The sequence below is a fragment of the Sus scrofa genome, chromosome 9, assembly GCF_000003025.6.
Source record: "Sus scrofa isolate TJ Tabasco breed Duroc chromosome 9, Sscrofa11.1, whole genome shotgun sequence".
Taxonomy (NCBI): domain Eukaryota; kingdom Metazoa; phylum Chordata; class Mammalia; order Artiodactyla; family Suidae; genus Sus; species Sus scrofa.
Genome location: NC_010451.4, coordinates 121,042,069 through 121,057,340, shown reverse-complemented (window position 1 = coordinate 121,057,340; position 15,272 = coordinate 121,042,069). Strand labels below are relative to the sequence as shown.

The 15,272-nt window shown below is 45.0% G+C and overlaps 1 protein-coding gene across 2 annotated transcripts in view; it reads right to left on the bottom strand.

The window, feature by feature from the left end:
- Window positions 1–12,130, bottom strand: part of SOAT1 (sterol O-acyltransferase 1) — a 67,183-nt gene extending 55,053 nt beyond the window's left edge. Inside the window, exons 1-2 of one of the 2 annotated variants that reach the window (XM_021063736.1) lie at window positions 12,050–12,130; window positions 1,289–1,414 (exon numbers count right to left, since the gene is read on the bottom strand). In XM_021063736.1, coding sequence (XP_020919395.1) covers window positions 1,289–1,406 — 118 coding nt within the window. In that variant the 5' untranslated portion in view covers window positions 1,407–1,414; window positions 12,050–12,130. Of the gene's footprint in view, window positions 1–1,288; window positions 1,415–11,891 lie in introns of both variants that reach the window. The other variant, XM_003357556.5, reaches the window with a different exon arrangement.

Here is a 15,272-nt window from a genome sequence, read left to right as displayed (position 1 = left end):
TTTCACAATTAGCTAATTAAGAGTCTACGAATAAACTTCATCATGCTAACTTAAGCAGCAACATCTATATTCCCATATCCAGCTGCTGTATTCACAGTTCAAGTAGGAAAAGCAAAGTCTCAGGATGCCAAAGACAACCCATCTTAGCAAGTTCCACACCTATTTGTTAACTAAATAAGTCTCAAATTTCAAACCCTTGCTGAAATCAAACCTATACAAATGTCACTGCATAAAACAAACAGCCTGATGCAATAAATGACATCAGTTACATGTCTATGAATCTTAAGCATAAACCTTGACCTTAACAACAAGCCCGGTGTCACAGTCCTCTCTGCATTCTTATGTTGAGCAACTTAGGCAGGACAACTAGTAAAACTCCCTAATCTCTCTCTCCCCCAAGATTTATAACGGAGTACTGAACTACCGAGGCTAGACACCCTGCTAATTATGCCCCTTATATCTGTTAAAGGTAATTAGCAACAATTATTTGTATGAACCTAATTATGCTAATGAGAGGGAGGGGCGTTCTCATTACGTGGAGCTCCCTGAAGGCAAATACATCTGTACTGGATCACTGCTATGCCCCTAGCATCTAGCAGGGCACCCATAATTACTGACAAGTTAGGGAGTTGAAGGAAGGAAGGAAGTCTACAACATAGCAGATACCACCCCCCCAAAATGTTCACTGAATTAATTTAAAAGGGCTTATTTTCTAACTCCTTCACCACCAGATATTTAGCATAAATCTTAAAGCATACATTGCAAACGCCACTTACATCAATAAAGTTCACTTCTATGAGAAGTGCAGCAATTTACACACCCGTGTCACTGGCACTGAGGTGTCTGTGACTGGCACGTATTCTCCAATTTAGTTTTCTCCTCTGCACCTCAACAGTACCTACCGAATATCCATTTGCAACAAAGAGAGCTAAAGAGATGGCAATCTTTGCTCTAGAACACTGAATTTGTTCTCTATTTCAGTCATTCACCTCAAAAAGCAAAAGCCTCGGAGTTCCCGTCGTGGCGCAGTGGTTAACAAATCCGACGGAGAACCATGAGGGTGCCAGTTCGATCCCTGGCCTCACTCCGTGGGTGGGGGATCCGGCGTTGCTGTGAGCTGTGGTGTGGGTTGCAGATGCAGCTCGGACCCCGAGTTGCTGTGACTGTGGCGTAGGCCGGTGGCTACAGCTTCGATGAGACCCCTAGCCTGGGAACCTCCATATGCCAAGGGAGTGGCCCTAGAAAAGACAAAAAGACCGAAAAAAAAAAAAAAAAGTAAAAGTCTCACCGTTGCTGCGGGGCTCTAGGGACTCCTCTGAACGGTCTCTTTGGTCGCCTTCCTTTCCCTCAGCATTTTCGCTGGACTTTGACAGGCGTTTTCTCAGAGACATTTCTTCGCCCACCATCGTGGTGTCTAGGAAAGAAGACAGAAAAAGCCCCGAACTAAGTACCTGGCTTAGGCATATCTTACAACATCACCATATGTAGGGGAGGTGGCAAATGATATATTCTCCTCTTTTTGTTTTACTTTCATCATGTTTAAGCATTTTCTGAGTACAAGATACTGTTAACGAAGATGAAGAAATTAGTCCCTGTAAAGTAACGGGCAGGTTTCAAAACACAGGCCCCATTCTTGAACAAATAAGGCATAGTAAGTACCTGAAAAATTAAGAATTAAATAAAAAGTAAATCCAAAGATGTGTCAAAGTAGAGTATAATCAATCGTTGAGGCAATGGGGAGTTCCTGTTGTGGCGCAGCGGGAACGAATCCAATTAGGAACCATGAGGTTGCGGGTTCGATCCCTGGCCTCGCTCCGTGGGTTAAGGATCCGGCGTTGTTATGAGCTGTGGTGTAGGTCGCAGACGTGTCGTGGATCTGATGTTGCTGTGGCTCTGGCGTAGGCTGTAGCTCCCACTGGACCCCTAGCCTGGGAGCCTCCATATGCCTCGGGTGCAGCCCTAAAAAACAAACAAACAAACAAACAAAAACAAAAGTTGAGGCAATGGTAAAAACAATATGTACCTCATGTTCAGAGACAGAAGAGATCACTAAGAGGTGTAAAGGTTTCACAGAAAAAAAAAAAAAAAAGTATGTGAACTGAGCCCTGGGGATGAGAGCAGAGCACTCACTCTGTGGGTGAGAAAGGGTGAATGAAAACAAGGTCCCTATAAGCCCTTTCAGGCAACCATGACTGATCAGGCTCCTTCACTACGGAAAAAGAAACTTTTGTTGAGTATCTACTAACTGCCAGGACTCTACTAGGTACAGTAAGTTTTCTCCTCTAATCTTCCTAACTCTGCAAAAAAAAGATTTCATGTATGAGAAAACTAAGGCTCCAAGTAATTACTGTCAAGGCCCCCCGCCCACACACCAGGAACATACCCATGGCTGAAAGAGTTGCATGTATTAGGAACACATACCCTGGGCCACTGGGGGGCATCTCAGTAAGAGAGTATTAGAAATGACTTATTTAGGATTGGGGATGTGGCTAAGCGATTTTGGAGGAGGGTCCAAAGAAGCAGGGGTTCATTCTGGCTTGAGGGCCATCAGAAGCGAGGACAATGGGATGACAGGCTACACCACCCAGGTCTCTCCATGGGGGAACCGACTAGAGGGAGGCTAAAGCTGTAACGGATGAACCAGCAACCATCATCCCCAGCAGCCTGGAGAGGAGGATGCTGGCTACTTCATGACTTGGTTGATATTCATGTGGTTCATGTTTTTATCTGTGTTAAGTCAGGATTATGCTCTCTCCATGATCTGTCGTAGTCTTGTCGGATGCTGACGTTCAGTGAAACGGTTTGTGTCCAAGAGAACACCCAGAAGACCCAGCTGTTAAGTGTCAGGCTGGCTCACAGCAACACCAAGACCTAATGGGTGTTGATTGTACCAGTGCAGCTCCAGGATACCCAGGATTGCTTTGCTGATGCTCATACAGTAACTTGCCCAAGACCACACAGCTAAGGACAGGGCCAGATCTGAACCTGCGTCAGATCCAAACTACAAACACCACCCACTATTTGAGTTTTTTGTTTTGTTTTGTTTTGTTTTTAAGTTGGTAACAGAGAAATATGATGAGCAGCAAAGACCAGAAATGAGAGCTGGAATCAAACTGTCAAGGACTAACGAATTAGGGCTTCTATCACCTGGGCAGTGGTAAGCCATGGTATGCATTGAAAAATAAGCCCAAAATTGGGAGTTTCATCGCGGCTCAGTGGTTAATGAATCCGACTAGGAACCATAAGGTTGTAGGTTTGATCCCTGGCCTCGCTCAGTGGGTTAAGGATCCAGTGTTGCTGTGCCTGTGGTGTAGGCCAGCAGCTACACTCCAATTAGACCCCTAGCCTGGGAACTTCCATATGCCGTGGGTGTGGTCCTAAAAAGAAAAATAGGCCCCAAATCAAATTTTAGGCAGATCAGTAATAAGACAGGAGAAGGTTTATGCCAAAGTAGTGTTTTACTATCAAGTTTTCATTAGTCTGAAATAAAATGAACAATAATGAAGTACTCACTACACTTTTTCAATTCTAAGGTTATGGACATTTATGTTAAAATGTCCTTTCCTGTGTGAAATAAGCACATGACGAGTTTGTTTTCTTAAATATCACTGCTTAGCAAAATAAAAATCTGATACATCTGGAACAGTTACCTTTCATTTTTTTAGTTTCTTTGTTTTTGTTTCTTTTGTCTTTTTAGGACCACACCCATGGCATATGGAAGTTCCCAGGCTAGGGGTGGAATAGGAGCTGTAGGTGCCAGCTTATATATACCACAGCCATAGCAACGCAGGATCTGAGCTGCGTCTGCAACCTACACCTCAGCTCAGGGCAATGCTGGATCCATAACCTACTGAGCGAGGCCAGAGATCGAACCCATGTTCCCATGGATACTAGTCGGGTTCATTAACTGATAAGCCACAACGGGAACTCCCTCATTTTTTCTGAAATCACACAAATGAAACAGTTATGGAACAGTAGATGAACATATTAAGTAGAAATTTTAGACCAATAAGATCCACTTAAAAGGAGGAACCTAGGAAAGAGATCAGTGCAATTCATTCATACGGAAAGTCATTTGTGTAACGGTGACAGAGGAAGCCAGAAGCACATCAAATTCTCCAGTGGAAAAAAATTAGAGAAGTGAGAACTTACAAATGAACTCGGGGATGCCCTCAAGTAAGACATCAAGAAGTAGAAAAGAAATCAGAATAGAGAAAGAAAGATGCACAAATAATCAAGATGTTTCAAAAAGGGATTATACAGGGGTTAACAGTGTGGAATTAAAAACAGGGACTCTGGTGGAGTTCCCACCATGGTGCAGTGGAAACAAATCTGACTAGGAACCATGAGGTTGAGGGTTTGACCTCTGGCCTCGCTCAGGAGGTTAAGGATCCGACGTTGCCGTGAGCTGTGGTGTAGGTCGTATATGGGGCTCTGATCTGGCAATGCTGTCTGTGGCTGTGGCAAAGGCTGGCGGCTATAGCTCTGATTGGACTCCTAGCCTGGGAACCTCCATATGCCCTGAGTGTGCCCCTAAAAAGCAAAAAAACCCAGGGACTCTACTTTGAGTATCTATGTGCTTGTCATGTATTTTTATCTCAATACAGTCTTTAAGGTAGGTACTATTATTTTATCCCCCCAATAATATCTTCGGTCACCACATCGTCCCATGTACTCTTTCCTGTCTTTGGAAAGCTGTTTCTCCTCTGTCCTTTTTTTTTTGTTTTTGCCCGTGCTCGCAGCATACAGAAGTTCCCAGGCCAGGGATCAAACCCGCTCTACAGCAATGATCCAAGTCCCTGCAGGGACAACAGTGGATCCTTAACTCAATGTGCCACAAGAGAACTCCATACACTGATTTTTTTTAAGGTGAAAAGATGCCTTAATAAATCAAGTTTAACAGACAAATAAGTGCTGTTAAATAGGCCTATAGGGGAAAGGAAAAAAAAAAAAAAAACAACGTAAATCTGGGTACCTTATAAAATAATGAAAATATTAAAGGAGTTGTTGGTGATAAGATTTAGAACCATCAACCTAGTTTAGAGAATAAACCTGACTTCAAAAGCTAAAGCACAAAGAGTTCCTGTCATGGCGCAGTGGTTAACAAATCCAACTAGGAACCATGAGGTTGCGGGTTCGGTCCCTGGCCTTGTCCAGTGGGTTAAGGATCCGGCATTGCCGTGAGCTGTGGTGTAGGTTGCAGACGCAGCTTGGATCTGGCATTGCTGTTGCTCTGGCGTAGGCTGGTGGCTACAGCTCCGATTAGACCCCTAGCCTGGGAACCTTCATATGCCGCGGAAGTAGCCCTAGAAAAGGCAAAAAGACAAAAAGACAAAAAAAAAAACAAAACAAAACCTAAGCACAGGTACTGAGTTTGCAATTACACTGCCATAGTTTCATTTGAGACGTGAGCCAAAGAAAGCGCCAGTTCTTGGCAGAACCTCCTTGCCTACCTGTTTGCATCTCTCACAAGCATCCTATCTTCATAAATCTATTTCTTGCCTATCAAAAATAAAATAAAAAAAAAGCACCAACGCGTCACAAAAATCTCCATGACACAGTTTATACTAATATCTTTGGCATCCATTTCCTCCACTTCACAGGAAGACAAAACCATAACACAGTAGGGAAAGCACAAGATTTGGCATCAGAATACCAAGAGTTAAGTTTCCATCTCTGTTCCCATACTGTGTCCTCAGGTAAATCCTCCAACCTCTGACTCTGGTGCATCACCTAGAAAATGAAAAAATACCACTGCACAGAGCTCCCACAGCCAAGAGAGCGAGATAATACTAGAATGCCAACTTTGTATTCTTAAGAACCAAATTTTAAAAACTAAATGGCCTGATCCCTACATTTCCACCTCCCGTATGCTACAGGACACTATAAACATAAGCCTTATCATCCCTCAAATTCTACTTGTGTTTGCTTTCACAATGTGCTAGCTGAGGGTAAATAAAATGCTGTAATTAGATACTTTCTCAGATGCTGCTTCAGCACCACGTGGCTTCCGAGAAAACATTAACAAATTTTATTATTGTCTATGACACAGATGTTAGGAAAGATTACTACTTAAAATATCACAACTCAGTTTTGACCAAATTCTCCGATTAGGTAAATCTTAAGATCAGGAGATGACATCTGAATCGAACTCCTCCTGCCGGGCGTATCAGCCAACAGTACATGGCTGTTGTGGCAGAAGACAGAAGGAAATGACAGCAGCATTCAGTTCATCTGTTCCCTCTCTACACCGACAGATCACTTTGGCCTCTGCGGACAGCAGATCACAGTGAGGGCAAACATGTGTGCAAGGAACCTCCTTTGCAATCATCCTCCTAAGACTCCTGAAACCACCCAAGTGAGATGAAGGAGAGCGGAACTTTCTGACCACTCGGCTAAAATAGGAACATGAGGAGTTCCTGCTGTGGCACAGCAGATTAAGGGTCTGGCTGCTGTTTATCTGTGGCAGCAGGGGTTCAATCTCCAGGTCAGAACAGTAGATTGCGGATCTGGGGTCGCCGCAGCTGTGACGTAGCTCACAGCTGTGGCTCAGATTCAACCCCTGGCCCAGGAACGTCCACGTGCCACAGGTACGGCCAAAAATAAAAAATAAAAATAAATAAATAAATAGCAGTTCTGGTCGTGGCGTAGTGGAAACAAATCTGACTAGGAACCGTGAGGTTGCGGGTTCGATCCCTGGCCTTGCTCAGTGGGTTAAGGATCTGGCATTGACATGAGCTGTGGTGTAGGTCACAGACGGGCTCAGATTCCGAGTTGCTGTGGCTCTGGCGGAGGCTGGCAGCTGTAGCTCCGGATTAGATTCCTAGCCTGGGAACCTCCATATGCCACGTATGTCAGACGAACATAGTACCATAGTTTTTTCTTCCATCCCATTAGGACAGGAAGGGGAGTTATCCACTTACTTTCAGGTCACTGTTTCCCCTTCCTTTTCTTAAATAGTTCGGTCAGATTATCACATCTGATGCTTCTCCTTCTAAGTATGCACTGCCTTCCCGGTCACTCCCTTGTTTACTGAGGACGTGGACACCTCGTTCACTGCCCCCCCACACACACACCTCTTTCACTTCAACATCCATGTAAAATGATCCAAACCATGGCCTCCAAGCTCCTCGACTTATTCCTTTCTCCACAAAGCTGTTCCCAGTCATGTCTTCTCCTGGAACTTACTGTTACCAATAATTGCACCATGTCCATAATTCTGAGCTCCAGCTCATCTAACCCTCTGACCTCTACCAACTCACTAATTCTTTGATACCCTTCCTCTCCTAACCAGGCCCAGACCTCCTAGAGCTCCAGACTCCTATCCAAAGGCCTACCTGATGCCTTTATGTAGGTAGAGATCTTACAGACACCTCAAATGTTTTCTTTTTTTTTCCTTTTCTGTCTTTTGTCTTTTTAGGGCCGCACTCACAGCATACAGAGGTTCCCAGGCTAGGGGTCCATTTGGAGCGCCAGCTGCGGGCCTACACCACGGCCAAAACAACGAGGGATCCAAGCCATGTCTGCGAGCTACACCAGAGCTCAGGGCAATGCCGGATTCTTAACCCACTGAGCTAGGCCAGGGATCGAACCTGCGTCCTCATGGATACTAGTCAGGTTCATTAACTGCTGAGTCATGACGGGAACTCCCAGACATCTCAAATTTGACATGACCAAAACTGAAATACTGATGTTCCTTCCAACTCCATTCTGTCTTTCCCAACCCAGTTAATGAGACTGGCACTAACTCTTTGCTCTTTAAGAAACAAACTTTAACAACTCTTTAACAAACACACCAACCTAAGCGTTATCCTTGATACTTTACTTTTCCTTAACCAATCCAACAGTCAGTCCATTTTTCTCTGCCTTCAAAATAATACATCCAGTTCAACCCCTGGCCTCAATCAGTGGGTTGAGGATCCAGCACTGCCGAGAGCGGACACGGCTTGGATTCTGCATGGCTATGGCTGTGGCGTAGGCTGGCAGGTATAGTTCTGATTCGACCCCTAGCCAAGGAACTTCCATATGTCACAGGTGCAGTCCTAAAAAGCAAAAATCACAAAACGACAACAACAACAAGGAGGTCCTGTCATGGCTCTGTGGAAATGAATCTGACTAGTAACCTTAAGGACAGAGGTTCTATCCCTGGCCTTGCTCCGTGGGTTAAGGATCCAGCGTTGCCATGAGCTATGGTGTAGGTCACTCGGATCTAGCATTGCTGTGGCTGTGGTACAGGCCTATAGCTGCAGCTCTGATTCCACCCCTAGCTTGGGAACCTCCATATGCCTCGGATGCTGCTCTAAAAAGACAAAAACAACAACAACAACAATAACAACAACAAAAGCAAGGCCTAGGCAAGATTCAAGGAAAACCAGGAACAAGCAAGTTCCAAAGTTAGAGGATTCAAGAAGTCAATATCTGGAGTTCCCGTCGTGGCTCAGTGGTTAACGAATCCGACCAGGAACCATGAGGTTGCGGGTTCGATCCCTGGCCTTGCTCCATGGGTTAAGGATCTGGTGTTGCTGTGAGTTGTGGTGTAGGTCGCAGACACGGGTCGGATCCTGCGTTGCTGTGGCTCTGGTGTAGGCTGGTGGCTACAGCTCCGTTTCAACCCCTAGCCTGGGAACCTCCATATACTACAGGAGCAGCCCAAGAAATGGCAAAAAGACCAAAAAAAAAAAAGTCAATATCTGTCAATATCACAGATATCACAGATAAAAGGAAAAAAGCAGAGGAGCGGAAAAAAAAAGAGGGTGGGCCAGGGAATATTTCACAATTTGGGGACATTAATAGCTACCATTTACTTGCACAGTTTCAGGAAGAAGGACAAAGAAATAAATTGGATTGGGTTGCAAAATGAATTGAGGAAGTAAAAATCATGATCATAAGACTAGTCTCTCAAGATGTCCAGAAATAAAAGAACCAGGCACTAATGTTTACCAAGCCAGTAATATCTACAGTGCTGGGCGCCAGGGTGAGTACACATCATACCTCACTTAACACTTCCATTTTAAAGATCTAAAATACTCGGAAATACTAATAAACTCAAAGTCATATGCCAGTAAGTGGCAGTAGAAACATTTACACCCAAAGTGACCAAGCTGATTAGATGGCTATTTTAAAAATAGCTAGCGGAAACGAATCCAACTAAGAACCATGAGGTTGTGGGTTCGATCCCTGGCCTCATTCAGTGAATTAATGACATAGCATTGCTGTGAGCTGCGGTGTAGGTCATAGATGAGGCTCTGATCTGGCATTGCTGTGGCTCTGGCATAGGCCGGCAGCTACAGCTCAGATTTGATCCCTAGCCATATGCCTCAGGTGTGGCCCTAAATGCCAAAAAAAAAAAAAAAAAAAAAAAAAGCTATCCCCTTTGGCTCAGGGGCTTAAGAATCTGGTGTTGTCACTGCTGGGTCAATGTCATGGCTAGGGTTTGATCCCTGGTCTGGGAACTTCTGCATGTCGCAGGTATGGGTGGGGGGGAACTGTACACACACCAAACAATCATTTTTTTTTTTTTTTGCCATTTCTTGGGCCGCTCCCACGGCATATGAGGTTCCCAGACCAGGGGTCTAATCAGAGCTGTAGCTGCTGGCCAACGCCAGAGCCACAGCAACGCGGAATCTGACCCAAGTCTTCGACCTACACCACAGCTCACAGCAACACCAGATCCTTAACCCATGGAGCAAGGCCAGGGATCGAACCTGCAACCTCATGGTTCCTAGTCGGATTCGTTAACCACTGCGCCATGACAGGAACTCCTGAACAATCATTTCTTAAGAATCCAGTCAGTTCACTGGTTTCAGAATATTCAGTGTGGTGGTATCTAACTTGCCTTAAGAAAGCAAAATGACTGGAGTTCCTATGGTGGTGCAGTGGAAATGAATCTGACTCGGAACCATGAGGTTGCAGGTTTGATCCTTGGCCTTGCTCAGTGGGTTAAGGATCCGGCGTTGCCGTGAGCTGTGGTGTAGGTTCCAGATGCAGCTCGGATCCTGCATGGCTGTGGCTGTGGCTGTGGCGTAGGCCAGCTCAGATTAGACCCCTAGCCTGGGAACCTCCATATGCCAAAGGTGGGGCCCTCAAAAGACAAAAGACAAAAAAAAAAAAAAAAAAAAAAAAAAAGAAGGAAAAGAAGCAAAATGAAAATAACTGGATTGAACCACTGAAGTGAATGATGTTAGAAAGAAGTGTCCACTTCAGCCTGCCATATACCTACTATTAAAGCCTTCTTGCTATGTTGGGGGGGGGGGGGGGGGGGGGGAAGAGAGGATAATTAGCAGATAAAGACAACAATCCAAAACAAACTTATCCCTCTGGCTTCCAAACAACAATTTGGTCTAGTACAACCTACAATATTTACATATCAAGAAGAACTAGGTCAATATGTCAATTAGCAAACCCAAGGAAACCAGACAAATTCTTACGTGCATTTGTATGGCCCGTATAATCATTTCTCCTAGAGGATAAATTCCAAAAGTAAATTTTGTTAACCGCCTTTGTTAAAAACTATTTTCCATTTCGTTCCCAAAGGAAACAGGAACCTTCCCCAATTAACATTTTCCATTCAAAATTCCCCTCCACTGTCCTCCAACTCATTCATCCTTTCATTGTGCCAGGTGCTGGTTGAGGCGTTGAGAATGAAGACCTAAATTAGGACTAGCCCAGCCTTCATGAAATTTACATGCCATTAGAGAAAAGGAAGCATCTAAGTAACTAATGGAGCCCATTACAATTAATGCAGCTAAAGAAAATAAGTGCTAGGAGAGATGAACAGGCAGAGTATCCATTTACTGAAGAAGTGACATTTGTTTGGGTTGATACTGAGGAAAAAGGTATGAGAAGGAGAGAAGAGTGAATTAAAGATGGAGGAAACCTTTAAAAACCAGAAAATAGTAAAGAGAAAGAAGCTTTCTTAAAATAAAAATAAAACCAGTGACCCTAGAGAACCAGGAAAATAGCAACCCAAACTGAACTGAAGACAAGCATGGCAGCAGCGTTTTGATCTTTATCCTAAGAAGGTGAAGTCTTCGAAGAGTTCTCAGCACATCATGCAATGAGAAACGTTCATTTTTAAATGGTGACTCTTGAATGCATCAGAGCTCCTTCTAAAATCCATTTTCATGCCCAGACAGCACACAACTTCCGTAGCCATTCATTCATCCATTGATACCGCTCAACTTGAAGCAAGGGAAAAAAGACGAATGCTTCAAGTTGATTTCTACTCAAGGGAAAGGCAAGCACTCTGAAGAAAAGTAGTCTAAACAGATAGCAGCCCCTTAAATATTAAGTGATAATAAACTTTATATATAAACATGGAGAGCATAGTTTACAGCTGTTTCTCGCTTACAAATAACATCTAAACACATATATCATTTAAACTGCACGGCTATTAACATTTAAAAACTACAGAAACTTAATTACATCCTAATACTAAGGATATTTACTAATATTTACTAAGATAAAATATGAGCTTGATTAAGATTTTGGTACCCAGATTTCGGATGTCCTGAAGTACCATCAACACACGTTTTTCCTAAAATCAATCAAAAGCTGACTTCCTCAGGGCGTTTTTGGTTTCGTTTTTTTAAGGAATAAAATGTGTTCTAATTCATAACTTTCTTTACTACTGCCTTGAGAGATGCCACAAGACGGGGGGGACACCAAACAAACCCGGCTCCCGAAGCTAACTTTCCCGCCTGTCCCATCCCCCAAACTGCCCAGGACTCGAGCAGTCTCCCGCTCCCCCGGCTCCCCCGCCCCTGAGCCCGGGACAAGGCCAGGCCGGCCCGGCCAGAGTTGCAGCCACCACTTCTGTCCCCTTCCTCTCTGGCAGAAGTGGGTGGACCGAGGCGGGAAGTGAGGAGGGAGCCGGGGAGCATGAGCATTACCTGGGGCCGGAGCCCGACAACAGGGACCTGAGCAAGGAGAGCAAAGCCGGGAAACCGTCACAGCGTGGGTTGCAGGAAGGTCAGTTCGCAGCCGAACTCCGGCTGCCCCAGGCCGGCAACGCAACCAACCGCAGACCAAGAATAAGCGTCCAACTCACCAGCCCCTCCGCCCCCAGCCTCGCAGCCCGCTACGCAGCGTAACGCGCACGGCCCTCGCCGGCTCAGGATTTTATTGGTGGTCCGGGCGGCCGCCAGGCTCCGCCCACCGCCCACGGGCGCCCCGCCCCTTCCTCGGCTCGCGGGTTCAAGGGGTCCCCTGCAAGAGGCACTTGGGGCCAACAGAACGTGACGCCGGCCGCAGCAGCCTTTTTTTCCATTTCTGCCCCTGCAATCCAATGTGTAGCAGAAATGCGACGGAGATTAGAAGCTGTAGGTCCGAAAATGCACCCTGCATGGTTGCGCAGGATTGGCGAGCTCGGTGCCCTTCTTGAGACCGTATGTAGATCGTTGTAGTTTGCGCTGACCTCCCAGGACACCTAGGCGCACTAGCCAGAGGCTAGTCATGGAATGCTTTAATGCTTTGTATACTGTTCTTAACTGTGTCCTTCAGCAAATTAGATAAAGAGACAGTAAGATAAGAGAAATGGGCCAATTATAAATTAAAAGGGGACTTCATAATCAAAGAAAAACTATGTTGCCGAGAGATTTGGGACATAGATTAGAAGCAATAGTTAGACTGTATCTGTTTAGGTCCCTTAGATTTTATGAAGGCAAAGGTGTGGGTGAAACTAAAGATAGGTAAAAAGGGGGTGATGAGGGCAGCAGAGACTGGAGCGCCACACTCACAGCCAGCAAGCTACCCTATCCTGCCTTATCAGTCCAGCCCTACAGCAAACTGTATGAGATGGCTCCCAGGACCCCATCAGACTGCCCTGCACAAATGGATCAAGTTTCCCTGTACTGACTACACTCTGCACATTTTACACGGAAGATTTGTAGGAGTTCCCATCCCTGGCTCAGTGGAAACAAATCTGATGAGCATCCATGAGGATGCAGGTTTGATCCTTGGTGTTGATCAGTGGGTTAAGGATCTGTCATTGCCGTGAGTGGTGGTGTAGGCTAGAGGCTACAGTTGATTTGACCCCTAGCCTGCGAATCTCCATATACTGCAGGGGTGGCCCTGAAAAGACAAACAAAAACAAGGGGAAGATTTGCATAAATTCCCCTGGACACCCAGAGTGGCCAGCACTGTTCATCCCAAAGCAGAATGGGCCTCAGCATTGAATCAGTGTAGGCTGGGCCGACCCATCCAGTTTATATATGTCTACAGTCATGATTGCTAATTCTGCCAACTGGATGATAATAGGATCTGGCAAATTCCAATGGCTTTTGTCCTTCACTCTCCCCACCAGTTTAAGAGCAGTAGGAACACAGGGACTCATTTCTTTGAGACTGATGGCCACTATATACATGTGTGCCAAGAAGATTCCTGTCTTTTCTTTTGTTCAATTTATTCATTCATTCATTCAAAAAAAAAAAAAACAAAACAAAACATTGTGAGGAGTTCCTGTCGTGGTGCAGCAGAAATGAATCCAACTAAGAATCATGAGGTTGTGGGTTCCATCCTGGCCTCCTCAGTGGGTTAAGGACACAGTGTTGCCATGAGCCGTGGTGTAGGTCACAGATGTTGCTTGGATCTGGCGTTGCTGTGGCTGTGGTGTAACCTGGCAGCTGTAGCTCTGATTCAACCCCTAGCCTGGGAACCTCCGTATGCTGTGGATGTAGCCCTACAAAGCAAAAAAAAAAAAAAAAAAATTGTGTTTTGGAGTTCCCGACGTGGCACAGTGTGTTAAGGATCAGGCATTGCCACTGCTGTGGCATAGGTTGCAGCTGCAGTTGTGGATTTGATCCCTGTCTGGGGAGTTCCCATATGCTTCAGGTGTGGCTAAAATTGAAAAAAAAAAAAAAGTTGATAAAATAATTGATAATAGTGTTAAGTGATGGAAGAAAACAAAAGAAAGGACTTTTTGAAAAGAAGATCTGAACAAAGACTTAATGAGGAGAAGGAGCCAGCTACGCCAATTATGGGAAGGAGAAAGCGATTCTAGACAGAGGACAGGGGTGTGAAAGTGCTGATGCTGAACAGCTTTGGCTTTTTTGAGGAACAGAAGGCTTTTGTGGAGAGTATGAGATTGAGGTTGGCCAGTTAAGCAGAAGCCTAATCATATTGTTTGGATTTTCTGGTTGCTAAATGATTTCAAGTCTTATTTTTAAGTCAACCTATTTTCTAGAGAATGACTTGGAGGGGGGCTGAACGAGAACAGAAAGCAGCCAGAGCTCCAGTCAGGCGCTATTGGACCAGTCCATGGGATATGCGAAGGTAATTGGATTAGGGTGGTTGATAGAGGAAAAAAAGAAGTTGGGTCATCTCGGAATATTTTCCTGAGGTTCATGTGTGAAGAAAGGAACAAGGTGACTCCCAGTTGGCTTGTTTAAGCAAAGCAGGAGGATGGCAATGTCATCTAGCTGAAGGGGGAAGACCATTTAATATGACTGGAGGGACCCTGAAAGCCTCCGCCCAAACTCCGAGCCTCTCCCACTACTGGTCAGAATCTCATATCACTCAATCCTTGAGGTCAAGGCTGGATTAAATACAAATGTTGATTTCGGAGTTCCCATCATGGCTCAGTGGTTAACGAATCCGACTAGGAACCATGAGGTTGCGGGTTCGATCCCTGACCTTGCTCAGTGGGTTAGGGATCCAGCGCTGCTGTGAGCTGTGGTGTAGGTTGCAGACGTGGCTCGGATCCCCGAGTTGCTGTGGCTGTGGTGTAGGCCGGTGGCTACAGCTCCAGTTAGACCCCTAGCCTGGGAACCTCCATATGCCAAAGGAGCGGCCCAAGAAATGGCAAAAAGACAAAAATAAATAAATAAATAAATGCGAACGCTGACTTCATTACATTCCAAAAGCTGTGTTACAGAACTTAGATTAGTTGCTAGGGGTTATGCTGATGAATAAGAACCACTGTCTGCGGGGGAGATTGATAATAACTAAGCCATTTCAAGACAATAGGACAAGTATCATAGTAAAAAATGTAATAAAAGTGCCTGCCTTACAGAGGCAATGTAAGGATGACATGAGTTAATACCCGCAAAGCTCTAAGTACAGTGCTCGATAATGATTAACAGTTATTTCACACGTTTCTATGCTATTGTTGACATTGTTATCTTCTGGATACAGTGGGAGCAGATGGAATAATTATCACATTCTTCTACTCTTGAAGGAAGATTGAATGGAGGAAGCCTGACTGCAGCTTTCTGAACCAGTAGGAAGAAGCATTTAGTTGGCAGGCAAGGCGTTTAGTTGGAGGAGGGACATTC